This window comes from Pelmatolapia mariae, linkage group LG2 (genome assembly GCF_036321145.2).
Source record: "Pelmatolapia mariae isolate MD_Pm_ZW linkage group LG2, Pm_UMD_F_2, whole genome shotgun sequence".
Taxonomy (NCBI): domain Eukaryota; kingdom Metazoa; phylum Chordata; class Actinopteri; order Cichliformes; family Cichlidae; genus Pelmatolapia; species Pelmatolapia mariae.
The window spans coordinates 24,029,974-24,046,138 of NC_086228.1; the positions used below are offsets into that span (position 1 = coordinate 24,029,974).

The following is a 16,165-nucleotide window of genomic DNA, read 5'->3' on the forward strand; positions in this document are numbered from 1 at the left end:
ATTCAAAAATATAAAGCTTTAAAGTATAAATTTAACACTTTGAATCGAGTTACATGCCTTGCGTGACCATGAAACTACTTATCAGAAGCCTCTGAAAATGGGGGGCTGTTTATAAAAACGACTGTGGTATAGTACAGAGGCTACCATAGTGATAGTGAAGTGATACCATGTTTTTAATACACTTTTAATAAAGTGTGTTACAATGTTAATTCCTTAAAAATACCTAAAATGATTTGTTGTTTAGCCTAATTATCTGCAAGTGTGCTCATTTTGAGTTAAAGTAGCATTCAAACAAGGTACACTGGAGTAATATACGCCTGTTTATCAGGATTTTAGATTCCTCTCAACAACCTTATACATTTCTAAAAGTTACTAGTATTAAATCACATCACATACACATCAAATTTTCCGAGGTGCTTTTGAAGATGATCTTAATACTACCCAACCGAATTCAAGAAAAAGCTATTACCTCCGTGAGTATCAGGAAGTTGCTGTTTCATTAAAGTTGCTTCAGCGCTCCCTGCTGGTTTTTCAAAGGTCTGCAAGTGCAACACAAAAGCGTGCACTCTTTTGTGTTGCATTCGCAGACAAAAGGATATCAGCGAGGAAAAAGGAGACATCTCCATTTGGGAAGAACAGAAGAGCAATTCAGCAGATGCAACAGCATTTGTTTTATATTAAAAACAAACAGCAAAACAGACACATTCAGTAATTGTACAACTTTAGCAGCTAATGTTATACATTGAGGTATCTAAAAAAAGCTCCATTCTCATTTTCTGTTACTAAAAAGACACTTGAGATCACAGGTACATTTTGAAATGTACACACCGCAGACCAGACAATGATTTGGCAAACATATAGATTATTAATCACAAGAAACAGTGTTTGTTTTCTTAAATAGAAAAACATATTAAAGTGTACCTTTGCAACAAAGAGAAATAAAACAACAATTTGTTGTTTTAGCTACATTATATTAGGAGTTCAGGTAGGTTCAAAATGTAGTGTTGAAGGTTAAGTACCATCACTGAGACCGATATAGCTTGCCTTTCTGTGAGTCCATGTGGGAAAGAAATATAATCAATATAAATAATGTGTTGTTTAAGACTGTTCAATAGGACATCTGTGGAAGGCATATGCTAAAAATAACTTGGATATATGAAAACAGACAAGGCAGAAGTTGGCACACTTAGCATTAAGACACCCTACTGCTCGTACCCATCGCTACCACTGTTCCACATTGTCTATATAGTCCTCTAAAGTGCTATTCTCATCCAGATCCCACCAGTCTGGGAGTGGCACTTCAGACGCCACGCTGTCCTCAGCAGGCTTTTCTCTCCGCCGCTCCTCGGTTACAACAGAGCGACTGTTGGTGGGGCGTGGCGTTTCTGTGGGCTTCAGCTGCCTCACTTGGTTTGTTCTGAGCCCACCACGGAGCCGCCTCCTCTCCTGTTGTCGCCTCTCCCTGGCCTGCCTGCGCTCCTGCTGCCTCGCCACCTGGAAACGCTGCAGGAAAAGGTCGCGGGCGTACTCGTATAGCTCTACGTCCCATCGGTTCAGCTGGCGAATTCTGCGCTGCGTCTCTGAAGGTACCTCCACGCTGGAGGCGCGTGTGCCGTTGAGCTGCGTGAAGGGCGCGATGAACTCCAAGTTGAAGGTGCGCTCGAACAGGTACTGGGTCTTACGCTGGTACTCGGTCAGTCCAAAGAAGGCCATGCCCCGCAGGTTGCGTTTGGCGCTCTCCAAAAGCACGGCCCAGCGCTCCTCCTCGCTCATGGTGGAAACGTTGTAGCAGCCAACCAGGCTGAGGTCAGCCAGCATGCGGGTCTGCCGGTTGTTGGCCAGGTTGTAGGGACAGTCCATGAACTCCTGCAGGGAGCAGCCTGACCAGTCATCTCCTGAATAGCAGCTTGGCAGCTCTGACAGCGTTGGTGAACGTCCATCACACACGTGTAATGAGGCCTTCCACGTGGCGCCACGCTGTACGTGACGCCACTCACTCAAGTAGCGTGATACAGGGTCTCTTAAGATGGTGATATAATAATAGTTCCTGCTGGAGAGAAACAGACACAATTAGATCAGTAATAAAGTTGTAACTAATAATGTTCTTCAGTTCAGTTCAGTTCAGTTCAGTTCATTTTTATTTCAAACATTTCAAACATGTGTCTTCGCAATCATTATAAAATATCATTTCATTATTTGTTTGAAAAGGAGTAGGCAGAAGTATTTACTTATTTGTCCCTACCCCCTCAAATTAGAGCTGAAGTATTTGATTTTACTTTCGTTCATACAGTTTTTCCTGGCTCACAGTGGGCTTGCATACAGTTTAATCAATGGGTCTGTGTTACCTTTACTCAATGGCTATTATGATCTAAAGTTGAACACTGACAGCATCAGAGTTTTCCTTCAGTGGAAGGTCTAATCCCGTTTGGTTGGTGCCAAAAAACTTTATCAAAACAAAACAAAAAAACTGATTCATAATGTTTGGAGAAGGTGAGAGGGGTGAGCAGTAAAGAAGACGCTGATAAATGCAAGAAACCATCTTTAAACCTAAAGAGACCATTTATGACCCCGTTATATTTTACACAGGATACTTCTGTATTGGCTCTATGCGCTTCTATCATACATGTGCTGTTCCCTTTATCAATGAGAGATATTTTAAAATGTTCTACTGTGATTTAGTTGTAGTTTTTAAACTTTCTTTGAGTTTTGGCATCACAGTTTCACCAGATCTTTTTGCCATACTTGACCGGTTTATAGGGGATGCGTATCCTCAAACTGCACCTGCCTCTAAAGCTGCTAAATGTTCATTCACACAGGTCAGTACGAGGGATATATTGATAATACATATAAGATTTGAGTAGAAATGCTACAAACATTAGCCACTTTTCCCTAGAAAGCAGGAAGTTTGTCCATGGCGTGCCCGTCTGTTCTGTTTGTACTTCAGGATATTTCTGAATCTTAATCTAAATCTATTAGTCTTGTTTTGCTGCAAAACATTACAATACAGGGATTATCCCATTATCCCTGCCACACCAGTGAATCAGTTCCTTTAAAAATCGCTTCTCAGTCACCTTGAAGTTAAAATGCATCATGCTCAGCAAGTTCTGTTTGACAACTTTAGAGCAAACATACTGACCCGTCTTTCTTTTTTTACATTTCCATGTACTGCAGCACCATGCACTTTGCATACCTGGAATGTACAATCAATCATGGCTAAACTGAGAACAATTACAAAAAATGGCTGTGGCATTACAAAGGTTTTCCTGCATACATTTAAAAATAATATTTTTAAAGTGGCGTTTAATTTACTCAAACTTTAAATAGACTTTTGTTGTGATTGTTGTAAATCAAACTATGTTGTTGTGCAATAAACACTTTCCCAGAACTTTTGGACCTAACAACTCCCACACCATTTGTCACAGAAATACTGTTAAATGCCAAAATGACCAGCTTTATTGTGCAATTGTACTTATATACATTTTGATAAATATTTTATCGTTTTGACTTATTTGATTGTTTTTTGCCAAAAAGGAAAAATAATACTAATTAATGTCAGTGGATGGTCTGTTCAAAGGTAAAGTGGAGAGACTAAATGATAGAGTGGAAGAAGAAATTTTTATCTAAAAATTTCCTTTTCAACTTGCCAGTAAACCCACAATTTTCCCTCTACAGCAATCATTTTACCACCGAATCATAGGAAAATCCAGCCCCTTACTAATGAGGTCTTCCTCATCATTAATATGGTCATGAAAAGTTGCATTTTAATAATCAAGGAACTGACCTCACAGCCCATTGTTTATTCAGTGGACTAGGTTCAGTTATTGTGCAAATGTACTGTTTATAAGGTTGGGGAAACCTGCAGTAAAGTGAGACTGAAGGAGCCACTTGGATATGTGACAAAACGTTTCTCCCAATGAAAACGCTACATCCAGATGAAAAGAATCAACTTTTTGGGACAGTGTAAAAAATATCAGCTCTGTATTTACTTGGTAACATATCGATAAGAACCTTTGCACTGTGCCACAGCACTAGCCTTCACCATATGTGGGAAAATCACCCCCCAAAAACCCATTTTAAGTCAGAAAACCTTGATAGTGACCATTTAGGATTACTTGTATAGTAATGTCACTATTATAGTTAATAAACAACTAGACTGTGCAATTGGTGGAGAAACTGGTGGGATTATAGTGAATGGAGACGTTTTTTTCCTGCATATAATCACCAGCTCTGATTTAAAAAGTGTTAAAAAAAAGTTTTTCCAACTATTTTTAAGTGGGGTTTAATTTACTCAAGCATAAAACAATCTTTTGTTTACAAAGCTGACAGGAAAATGCGCAATTATCTTAAATAAAGTAACAGACAAGCTTAATTACACAGTGATTACCCCAGAGCCCCATTAAGACTGGGGGGAAACCTCTGGTGAAAGGCACCAGCCCCCACTGAGCCCCCCCTTTTTTCACCAACCTGGGCAGACTCCTCGAAGCCTCTCGGGAGTCCATGCGTGATGGGACACAGCTAGTCAGCTCAGTCCAGTCTGCGTGGAGGCCGCAGCTCCATCCGGTGGAGAAACGGGAGAAGAGCCAGGTTTCCTTTTTACCTGGACGGAAACAGGTACACTTCTTCTGACCTGCGTGACACTCGCAGGGTCTCTCTAGCTGGATATTTCTCACCAGATGTCGCCCAAAGGTCGTCCCCCCTGTCTTCTGAATGTGCAGAAACACTATGACATCGTCCCCTTTGATATTGAAGTCTACGACGCGATTTAAGTCTTCTTTGGTGAAGTTAAAACGAGGGACAAACCGGGCCAGAGCGCCGTCTTCCGCAATGTACGGATCCTTCTGAAACCCGTCCGGGAGTTCGCTGTCCCCGCCCCGGGACCCAGTCGCTTTGCCGCTGTTAAACCAGGATCCCAGCCGGTGTAGCGCCTGGCACTCAGACCTGCTCGGGCACACATACTGGACCATAATGACGCCAAAGAGCAGCACCATGAGCAGGACGATCAGAAGCCTGTGGTGGCTGCTGCTGCTGGATTTCTCATCCATCTTCCAGGGACGGACAGCAGACCATCACTCTGGCAGTCCGGACTTCGGTCTCAGACTGGGGTGTATCTCGGGGAGCAGCGTGTGTGTGTCCGACGGATGAAGCCAAAACAACAACAATGAGTCTGTTAGGCAGCCAGACAGAGAGTCAGGAAATCAAAGCACGGCGAGCTCAGCGTTTCCCCGGAATATAAGCGACACCCAGCGCGGCTCTCCGTTAAAGTCGCCGTGTGGTCCTTTCATGAGTTTCCATCGGCTCCATAAAGCCAACAGTTCACTGAACACAGCCGCAAATCTACCGCGTCCGGCGCGGCCATCGATTCTTGACCTTTCTTCCCAGCAGCCACCGCGCTCAGTGTGGCAAGAACAATTACGTCACCCAGCAACGTCCCAATCAAGAGCCACGACAGGGTCTGCGCCTCTAAAAGCCACTAAATAACCTCCCACAATTCGATGCCTGAACAGGTTTCCCGACCATGGAAAGCGTTATGAGCACTGTTCCCTCTAAGCTGCGTGCGTGCGCAATCGCGCACTGCTGACACGGTCTCCGAGCACAGAAAATCTGCGCTGCGCACAAAGAATTCCAACCTGAATTCAAATTAAAATATACACATAACAGTTCATTCTGTGCTGTTTTACAGTGTGAGTCAGTGAGTGACCGGTGACTGGCGGCTCCAGCCAATGATGAGATTCACATTCGTATATACGCAGCTAATCAATGTCGTTGACAGGTTATGACACCGGTGTTTTAGGTAGCAAAGCGGAAGACACACTAATGACAACGTGTACAACCGCTGGAGATGTGAGCAGGGAAGACGGAAAATTTAAGGTAAAGTTCAGGGTCTCAGTCAGATTTGTGCACAGCTAGTGTCATTTATTTACAATTTTAATTTGTGGATACTGATCAATAAATACTGTCACTAGTTTATGAGTAGTAGAAACACAAATAATTGTGTCATTATTTACGTTACTTTCTTCAGTAACTATTAATCTGAGTAATTACCATTTCAATCATTACAAACTAACAAGAAAATGCGGTGTAGACTCGTTACTATGTTTCAACGCACAGACGGTTGAACCTGTCCGTAATATGTTGACGATTTGTCACCTAGCGTAAAATGTTACGCTTTGGGAGTGAGAACGTGTTGTACCGGGAGCTAGCCGGGAGGGACAATGCGCATGTGCTGCTGATTAGCTGAGGAAGAAGTAGTAATGGTAGACCAATCACATGACCAAATTAAGATGACATAGCAAAAAGATGTTATGTCGACCAAAGACAACCCCGATTTCCATTTTTGTCTTAAAGTGTGGACTTCAAACTATATACCAGTTTTTAAATTGTGTTGATTGGCTATGTAAAACCACAGTTATGATAAAAAAATATGCAATGTTTATTCCCAATACTATCATTGTTTATATTTACTGCAGAAGTAACTGTAAAAACTGCGTTTTCTAAGGAAAGCGCTCGAAAGCACTCCGCTTGTGAGCAAAGCCAAAAACCAAAAAAACCTCCACCCTTTCCTATTGGTCGAAAAATGTACCATGTCGACAAATCAAAAAATGATATGGCAACATGGCATTTGGTTGTTTAGGAAGAAGGGGAAGTTTTAAGAGTGACGGCGGTGGGAGATGTGAGAGATTTGTGACGTTAAGCATGTTTGGAGTCTAAAGTTAGTGTGTTGCATTGTGTAATTAGTGTGTAGTGTAGTCGATAGTTTTGTTGTGTGTGTAAATAATTTGTGTGGCATCTTATTTGATACGGAACACCTGATTTTTCTGTAAATACTTTGAAATGTTTATTTAAAAAACCGCCTTGGATGCATTTTTAGATAAATAGATGCATATAACTTTGTTGTTTGCAAAACTTAGTTACTTTTTTGAAGAAGTAAATAGTAATTATAATTAATTACTTTTTTCAAAGTAACTTGCCCAACATTGGTCATTATATAGTGTATTTTGCAGACAAAGAGTTACAGGACTCTCTCCCAGACCACGGTCACTAGCTCAGCGCACAGCAGGAGCTTCACACAGACTCATACTCATAATACAAGTCAGAGTTTTATAAAAAATAAATAAATAAATAAATGTTAAGTGTGTTTTCAAAATTGGAGTTCAAATTATTTTTACTTCCAATAGTGTTAACATAATACACAGGTCATGAACAAGATTTTTAAATTTTTCATTGTAAGTGGGATAAAGCACTTAATTAAAAGTATTCTAAAAGAAATGTAAATACTGTACTAAATACTAAATACTGTAGATTCTTTTAATAAACCATGTAACTTGGATGAATTCGATGCTGGCTTGACCAGAGTGCACACGTCTGCTGTAGCTCACAGTGGTCCAAGGGACCGCTCAGGGAGTTTGTGTGTTTGCTCAGACACATGAAAAATTAGAGGGAACATTGGTTATGAGGTCAAAGAAAAAAAGGATTATTATTATTATTTGTTTGCATTCTTATGTACATACAAATCTCTTGGGTGTTGCATCATGTAGGACTTAAAATAAATAAATTCCTTTTTTGTTTGCTTGTTTTTTGTTTTTGCTGATGTCTTTAAGTCAAAATTTCAGGTTAGCATCTCGAAATTTCAGCTTTATAACATGCCTGGTACAGAAAACAGAATGGTTTCTAATTTCACCTTTTTGGTTTGTTTGCTTTTTTAAAAAAATAAGCGAACAAACCAAGAATTACAGTAGTAAAAATTACATAGTTATTTTAGAAAGTGGATCAGCCAGTTCAATTTAAGGTTTTATTAGCTCTTTAATCTAATGCTCTCCCAAGAAAAAAAAACACAACTGATGAGCTGGTCCACATCACATAAATGTTAATTAGAACTGTGCTGTGTTTCATTTCCACAACTTCTGGATATATTTAAAGTTTCAAGGACATGACCATATTAAGGAAATCCTCTCTCACTGACATCATACAAAGGCAACTACAAAAAAACTGTGAAATGGAGCATTTACACATTTAGAGGTTTAGACCTAATTTTGGGAAATGTTGTTGAAACTTGCAGAAACCTTTATAGAGGGATAAGTTGTTTACATATGTAATTAAAGAAAGCTTGTCTTCTTATTTAACTACAGTGGGTTTTCCAGGAGATGACCACAGAGTTTTTAAGGTAGGCTATTTAAAAACAGATCACATTTTTCTTACATTTGCACAAGTAGAGGTAAACAACTTTTGAAGCAGATGTGCCTGTGCAAGTCAGACTTTTTCTTTTTGCAATTTAAAAGAAACCATTCAGAATCTGATCATGGTCTTTACCGTATAAAAGTGCCTTGAGGTCACAGTTGTTGCAAATCCACCAAGTTACTGCAAGTGATGCAAGTGAGGAGTTAGCCCACTGACTGTTTGTAGTCAGTGACACTACTATCATTGGTGTTCCATAGCCGAAATAGCTCAGCTGGGAGAGCGTCAGACTGAAGATCTGAAGGTCCCTGGTTCAATCCCGGGTTTTGGCAGTTTTCTTTGGCATCACTGTCATTAATGGCAATATTGAGATAAGTTTAAGGTCTGATGTCAAACTCTATCCTCCAAAATGACAATGCTTTCACCCACATACGCTGCTCACATTTGGATTGTTCTAAGTTTATTAAACTGGTCTGCCATGCTTGTTCTGTTGGTGTTTAATAGGTTTGTGTTGGCTGTTTTCATCTTCCTTTAGCTCTCTGAGGACACGATAAATGTACAATAATTGGAAATTTATTAAATCACTTCAGTGACTACATTTAAAATATATCAAGAAAAACAAAACAACTCACAAAATAGGCCATAAAACCACCACAAAAGTACTAAAACTAACAGTCAGTTCTTTCCATCTTTGCACTCTCCCCACCTTTACTGCACATCGGCACATAAATAAAACTGCAAAGTACTAATACACAAATATATTGCCTAATATAACTAATATATTGATGTCTTTATTTTCCTGGCACAAAGAGAAAAAAAAAACCCAAAACAAACAAATCATCAAAATAATATCAGTGGTGTTCACTATCATGTCATTTTAAACAACGCTGGTATCAAGCTGCAGTTTATCAGTCAGTGCATTCCTGTCTGACAAACTGGTAAACACTAGTTTCAGTGTCCATTATGTTTGCTTCTATAGAACCACATGCTGCATGTGACTTGCTTCACCCTGTCATGTGACTCATTGACATCAAGGTGCCTGCTCATAATGACCTACGCCATTTTTGAAGGGACAGCTACCACTAGGGGTTAAATACCTGGGACTCTACACCTTTTTGGTTTTACAACTGAAGAAGCTTCTTGGATGAGAGGTGAAATGTCTTCAAGAAACTTCAACAAGTCCAGTTGCTTTATTTATAACCTCCTTAGACTACCATCACCTCGATGACCAAGAACCCATACAGACACAGTCTGACACCAAACTATATCCTCCAAGATGCTTGGCCCAATAGAGGCGTTTAAACTGAACATAAAGAAGAAAGGTGATTGAAAGTGGCATGTTCTTGATGCCAGACATGCTGGTCTGACTGCTGTTTGATCACCAGCTAATACTATTTAGCATCAGTTGCACCATCTTTGATTGCACAGCGTAGCCGAAATAGCTCAGTTGGGAGAGCGTCAGACTGAAGATCTGAAGGTCCCTGGTTCAATCCCGGGTTTCGGCAATATGTTTGCTTTATGTTGAGGTGTTGTGAAGGTGATGATTGTCATCCAGATTTTAGATAAAATTCTGCAACCATCTGACACCAAATTCTGTCCTCCAAGATGACAATGCTTTCCCCCACACAGGCTGTTTAACTTCAAATGTTCAAGGTCATGCTTGTGCTGGTGATTTTTAAAAGTTTTTTTGTGGGCTAATATGACTGAAATTTATAAGAGTGGAGAACCCTGCAGTCAAGCGAGACTGAAGAAGTCACTTGGATGAGTGACGAAACATTTCTCCCACTAATGTCCAGAGGAACAGAATCAACTTTCTGGGATGTCCTCACCTGAATCAAGAAATTTGAGACACTGAATCAAAGATGTCAGCCGAATATTTTTTAACCTTGTCACAAAAAACAAAACTATGGCTTAACTTATCTTTAGCTAGGGAGCATTTCTCACAGATAGGAGAGACCTCAGGGTATAATTTATTTAACTTTTCTCTTGAGAAGTGTAGACGATGTAGAGCTTTGAATTGAGTTAAGCACTGTCTTGCATTATAAGAGCATTTATGGATTCTCCAAACCTTCTTCCCATTCAATATTAGTGATTGTAATACCTAACTCCTCTTCCCATTTAGACTCGATAAAGAACGAGTTCACAGGGCTCATTGACATTAGACTCTGATAGATGCAAGAAATAAATTTCTCACTAAAAGGTGAAAGTTGGAGACATTTATCAAGACAGGAATTGTTAAGACTCTCAAAACTGTGTACGTATTTACTGACATAGTCTCTTATCTGCAGGTATCTGAAAAAGTCTCTCCCTGGTACTTTGTATATCTCTTGTAACTGCTTGATAACGGCAAAGACACCCTCCCAGTATAGATTACTGATTGTACAAAGTCCTACCTGTTTCCAAAGTCAAAATGTGTTGTCTAAAATAGATGGTTTAAAAGATGGATTGCCTTTATAACATGCCTGGTGTAGTTTAATCTGCTCAACAATACATATGGTGCTGTGTATCACCACATTGCCGTCATACATAGACTTTTCAGTGGGCAAGAGAGACACCGGTATAACTCCTATACAGTAAGGCTGACAAGCTTCCTGCTCCAGTTGCAACAATGTAGGGGGTTTAACACTGTCAGCTAGCCAGTACGTCATGAATTTTATATGTGAAGCCCAGTAATAGATCAAAAGATTTTTATTTCCTTTGTACAGCACTTTGGCCAACATTTTGTTGTTATTAAATGTGCTATATAAATAAAGTAAAGTAAAGTGTGTTTTATTGTCCCACACAAGCATGACTGATTGGCTTCCTTGTGCTGTTTTTTGATTGCCATCTTATCACCAGCTAAAAGTGTCTCTGATTGGAGTGGGTGGCACTATGGGCTCATATTGTAGCCAAAATAGCTCAGTTGGGCGAGCGTCAGACTGAAGATCTGAAGATTCCCTGTTTCAGTCCCGGGTTTTGGCAAATGCTAGTGTTTACGTGAACCCTCAAATACTCCTTGGCAATGTGTGGTTCATTATCAGTGTTCCCTTTAACCCACTTTATCAAGCTGGTACGTACAAGCAAACAGCATATAAGAAGTCTCGTCTAGCACAGCATGAAAGGACTAAGACCAGGCAACAAATGTACTTTGACCTACTTGTGTGTTGGAAACACTGTGGACGGAAGGCTCCAACATCCAACATTAGTATGGAGGAGAGGAAGGCACTCACATCGCTTAGTAATAACAACAACATTATCATTCTTCCGGCAGTCGAAGGTAGGTGCATGGTTTTGCTAAACCAGAAAGACTGTCATGAGAAAATGTTATCACTGCTCAGTGACAAAAATATTTATGAGCCCAGAAAGCGGTTACAGGAAGAGGGTGATAGATTGTCTGAAGTAGTTAGAAAAAAAAATACTACACTAGACCTACACCAAGTCTCCCAACTTACCTATTTCAGCTAGGTTAGGACTACTACTATTATGCTCGTGTCACCTAATAGTACCTTAGTGGATTTGCAATAACCGTGACCTCAAGGTACTTTAATAAGGTAAAGACCTACAATATCAGAGAGAAACCTGACAATCAGACGACGCTTTATGTGCAATCACAGTATAAAAGCATCTTTTAAGCCTTTCGCAGTGTCCTGACTTTTCAACAGCTAGAAGTTCGTTTGTTCTTTTCTATGAATTCAGCTGCCTAAGGATTTCTCCCACACATGTGTTGTGTTATATGGCAAGCAGTAATTTAGGGATCACATAAATGTAACCATTGCCGAAACCCGGGATTGAACCAGGGACCTTCAGATCTTCAGTCTGACGCTCTCCCAACTGAGCTATTTCGGCTTTATGCAGACTTTAGTAGTATGAGTGACAGTGAGATTTCCATCAGTAATGGGGGACATTTAAAAGTTGATCTGTACCTTAAACCGTTCATTATTTAAAGTTTGACTCTCATCATCCACTGGAGCACAAACTGGGTGTCAACAGGACGCTACAACATAGAGCGAACACCATTCCCACAGACACAGTGTCCAGGGAAGCAGAAGAACATCACATCAAGAAGGCCCTGAGTAAATGTGGTTATCCCAGTAGGACATTTGTCACAGCTGGGAAGGCACCTAGAAAATGCTCCAAGGGATCCAGGACAGAAGAAAGACAACTGCAGCCTGAGCGAAAACCTTCAGGAGAATCGGAACAGGTGAGATGCATTTTCTCTAAACACTGCATCTCTGTGTGGCTTTCAAATCCCAAACCCCGTGCTGTGCCAAAAATTGGTCCACCTCAACGGTCAGGTCCGTCAGCACAAACAGATTGTAGTGTTAAGTGCCAGGAGGATTTCTTTTATTTATACATCAGAGAAACCAAACAACCTCTGGCTACGCGTCTGGCACAAGACAGAAAATGGTACTCATGGCAATTGAAACAATGGTCATTAATAAATGGTCTTTTATCAGTGGTTATGGATCATGGTCATGGCAATTTAGATATTAATGATGCAGCCCATTGTTCGCCAGTGGTGTAAGCTTTAGTCATTATGCAAATGTAGTAGTTAGTAGTAGTTCAACTGACTCGAATCAGAGATCTTATTAGCCTGTGCTAAGATGGCAATCAAAAAGCAGTCAGACCAGCAAGTCTGACATCAGGAACATGCCATGTTCAATCACCTTTCTGCCTGATGTTCAGTTTAAAGTTCCGTAGCCTCTCTGCGGCCAAGCATTGTCATCTTGGAGGGTATAGTTTCGTGTCAGACTGTGTCTGTGTAGTTGTCAGCGATCCAGGTGATGGTAGTCTATGGAGCTTGTAAAGAAAGCAACTGGACTTGTTGAAAATTTTTTGAAGACATTTCACCTCTTATCCAAGAAGCTTCTTCAGTTGTAAAACCAAGAGGTGGACATTTAACCCCCAGGTATTTAACCCCAAGTGGTAGATGTCCCTTAAGAGAGTCACTGACCCACTATTGATCATGTGTCTCATCACACAAACCAAGGTGTGAAAAGAAGGCGTGGGTCATTATGAGCAGAGATTTCGGTGGCTTACAACTGTCTGCACCTACAATGCAGTTTTGAAATCCTTTCCTAGGCGCATGAACCCCCACTGGCATCTGGCATGAGGTGATCTCAATGAGACACATGATAGGGTGAAGTAAGGTTTCACCCAAAGCCTATGTTGATAATGACCTATGCCCACGTGATGAGGCACATGATAGTGGTCAATAGTGGACCACCTGTGACTAGGGAATAAATACCCGGGACTCTCCACCTGTTGGTTTTGGACTTAAAGAAGGTTCTTGGATGAGAGATGATGTCCTCAAGAAACTTAAACAAGGCAATTGGACAAACACAATGCCAAATCACAGGCTTGAACAAGGGGCCATCAGTTATTTAGTTTGCTGCGCTCCCAACTGAGCTATTTCGGCAGCAAAGCATCAGGCACAGAACATGTAGGCTGGATAAAGAAGTCACATCCAGCATGTTGGTCTATAGAAGCAAACATAAAGGGCACTGAAACCAGTGCTTACAGCAGGAATGCACTGGCTGACAAATTGCAGCCTGATACCACCATTGTTTAAAACGACATGATAGTAAACACCACTGATATTCCTTTGATGATTTATTTATTATATTATAATTAGTTATATTAGGCAATATACTAGTGCATTTGCATTTTACAGTTTCAATTATGGGCTGATGTGCAGTAAAAGTTGGAAGAGTGCAAGAATTAAGTTTTTGTCTTCCTTATTGTTTTTAGGTGTTCTTGTAGTCATTAAATTGACAACAACAAAATCTAATATGTGTTACCCCTGCCTTTGCTTTGTAGATTCTCTCAGTTGTTTTTGGTTCTGCTCTTAGTTGGTGTGAAACTGAAGCCTCCTCGACATAACTTGAGCTAATTTTAGGAAAATATGCTTTGGTTTATCAGCGATCTGAGGCAGCGGGGCTTGTACAGAGGAGAGGAATGTCACCGGCCCCACCCCACATTCCTCTCTGCCAGACCGAAGCATCCAGTTTGAACCCCTGTGGGGGCATTTAAAAGAAAATGTAAGATACAGTGAATCCCTCTCTAAACCCACAACACCGCTGCTGTCTTATCTCACCAGCTTCTTTAAGCGCAGTAAATTGCATTCCTGTGGTGTTTGCAATGAAATCGACATGACTTGCTTCCAACACTGAAAAACGTTCCTCTCCCTTGAGCTAATTAGTCTTACATAATCACTCAGCAGGAGCTACAGAAAGCAAAAATAAAAACTCCAAATTTACAAGTATAAAGTAAAGTTCAAAGACGATTTACATCGTCACACATGTGGTGTTATTTAATGAGGATTTCTGCGCAGAGCCCGAAATATCCGCTGATGAGCTCATCGATCACACATCTGACAGATAACCCAGAAAGATCATTCCCTCTGCAGGGTGATCGTTACAGCCTCTTATTCGCCATCTGATTTAAAGGGATCAAACGGATGACGTCGCCCTGTTTCGTCACTGATCCACAAATTTGCAGATCGTTTATCCATTAGATGTCTCACTCCTGTTGTCAAATCGAGCGTGGCTGCTGCTTTTTGAACCTTTATGTTATAATAATTAGATCAAGGCTGCCTATTGATCAGTAATCTGAGAAAATAACTAATCCAGTTTACCGCACTGTGTTATTACTGAGACACTTCAATGTCATTTGATATCTGTTGTGCCGTTTGGATACATAAAGAAAGCCAAGTTAAAGTCTTTTTATGATATAATAAAAAGATGTATTTAAATTGTGCTTGTTTTGCTTTTATTCTTTTATTTTCACTTGTTTCGTTTAATTTAAGTCATGTACATTCTATTTATTTACCCCATTTGTAATAGATTTTGTTTAATAATACTGGTATTAAAGAAATCCCCCACCTATAAAGGATAAATAATCTGTCTGTTATCCACAATAAACAATAAATCCCCCAGGATTCAAGATTTTAAAATTGTTAACAAACCACATATATCTGCCGTTTTTGTGCTTAAATTCCATTAAATGTTTCATTATTTTAAACTCTGATGAGGTGAAAGGCATGTTTCATGTTTGTGTTGTTCCAATTTGCATATAAGGACTTTTCATTGTTTTTATTTATTTCTGGGCTCAAGTCACTTCAGTTTAGTTTCAGTTTTTTTACAGAGCAGATTTGCCTCTATCAATTTAGTGTGCTGGTTTAAAAATCCTGTTGTTGTTTGTTTGTTTGTTTTTTCAAATTCTGGTTCATTATTTTTTTCTCTCCAGTGAACAAAATATATTGGTCACACAATTTTACTTTTATCTCATTCTAGTAATCTGTAGCCAAAATGATCAACTTTGTCAGTCTGGTGTTTTGTGGATTCAGGCTTTTAGATGCCATTAAATATATAGAGAGCAAGGAGCCACTGATTTCTCCTTTCTTTTTTAACTATGCATAATGTAAAAAAACAAACAAAGACACAAACAAAAAAACTACAAATGCATTGTGCACAAGTATACACATAATGGGCGAATCATCTCTCTTAAGATTTAAATATCAGGATCACATTGGATGAGATTACCATGTTACACAAGGTTAACTACAAATCAATTACTCCAGTGAATGACAACTAAAAACAATGCATTTCCTGAATAAAATGCAGTGTGAATGCTGATACGTGATCATTTCTTTTAGCTGAAATCCTGTAATTGCTGAAATATTTAACTGAAATACACCGAATCATTCACCTATAAGTCAAAGTGCAGACAGACGCTCACAGAGCAGTGAGTTACTGTGATACCGACAATCCACCTCACACCTTTATGTCTGTTTGTGATGAAGTCTAAGTGCTGAGAGAAATCCTCTGTTTTGTTTTCTTTTGAAGGCTTTGGGAGTTTGAATTTAAGGATTTTGAAAAGAAGCCAATCCTCTTTTGAAACTGGTAAGACAAGAAAACTCACAAGACGTAGTAATTTGGAGATTTCTTTTTTCATTATGTTCACATAACATCTTACCAAATCTGCAACGTAAATGACTTTTCTGTTTCAGGTG

The 16,165-nt window shown here is 39.8% G+C and overlaps 1 protein-coding gene and 2 non-coding genes across 4 annotated transcripts; 1 reads left to right on the forward strand and 2 right to left on the reverse strand.

Annotated features, from left to right (window-relative positions):
- Positions 1 to 457: 457 nt before the first annotated feature.
- hs6st2 (heparan sulfate 6-O-sulfotransferase 2) lies at positions 458 to 5,625 on the reverse strand. 2 transcript variants are annotated; one of them, XM_063486339.1, is made up of 2 exons: positions 4,465 to 5,625; positions 458 to 2,047 (listed from the first exon to the last, which is right to left on the reverse strand). In XM_063486339.1, the coding sequence occupies exons 1-2, from the start codon at positions 5,040 to 5,042 to the stop codon at positions 1,222 to 1,224; spliced, it is 1,404 nt and encodes a 467-aa protein (XP_063342409.1). In that variant the 5' UTR covers positions 5,043 to 5,625; the 3' UTR covers positions 458 to 1,221. The 2 variants fall into 2 exon arrangements, with proteins under 2 accessions (XP_063342409.1, XP_063342400.1); XM_063486330.1 differs by having other exon boundaries at positions 459 to 2,050; positions 4,465 to 5,624.
- Positions 5,626 to 9,604: 3,979 nt separating this feature from the next.
- trnaf-gaa (transfer RNA phenylalanine (anticodon GAA)) lies at positions 9,605 to 9,677 on the forward strand. Its single transcript has one exon. It is a non-coding gene; the product is annotated as a tRNA-Phe (tRNA).
- A 2,247-nt stretch (positions 9,678 to 11,924) lies between these two features.
- trnaf-gaa (transfer RNA phenylalanine (anticodon GAA)) lies at positions 11,925 to 11,997 on the reverse strand. Its single transcript has one exon. It is a non-coding gene; the product is annotated as a tRNA-Phe (tRNA).
- Between the last annotated feature and the right edge of the window lie 4,168 nt (positions 11,998 to 16,165).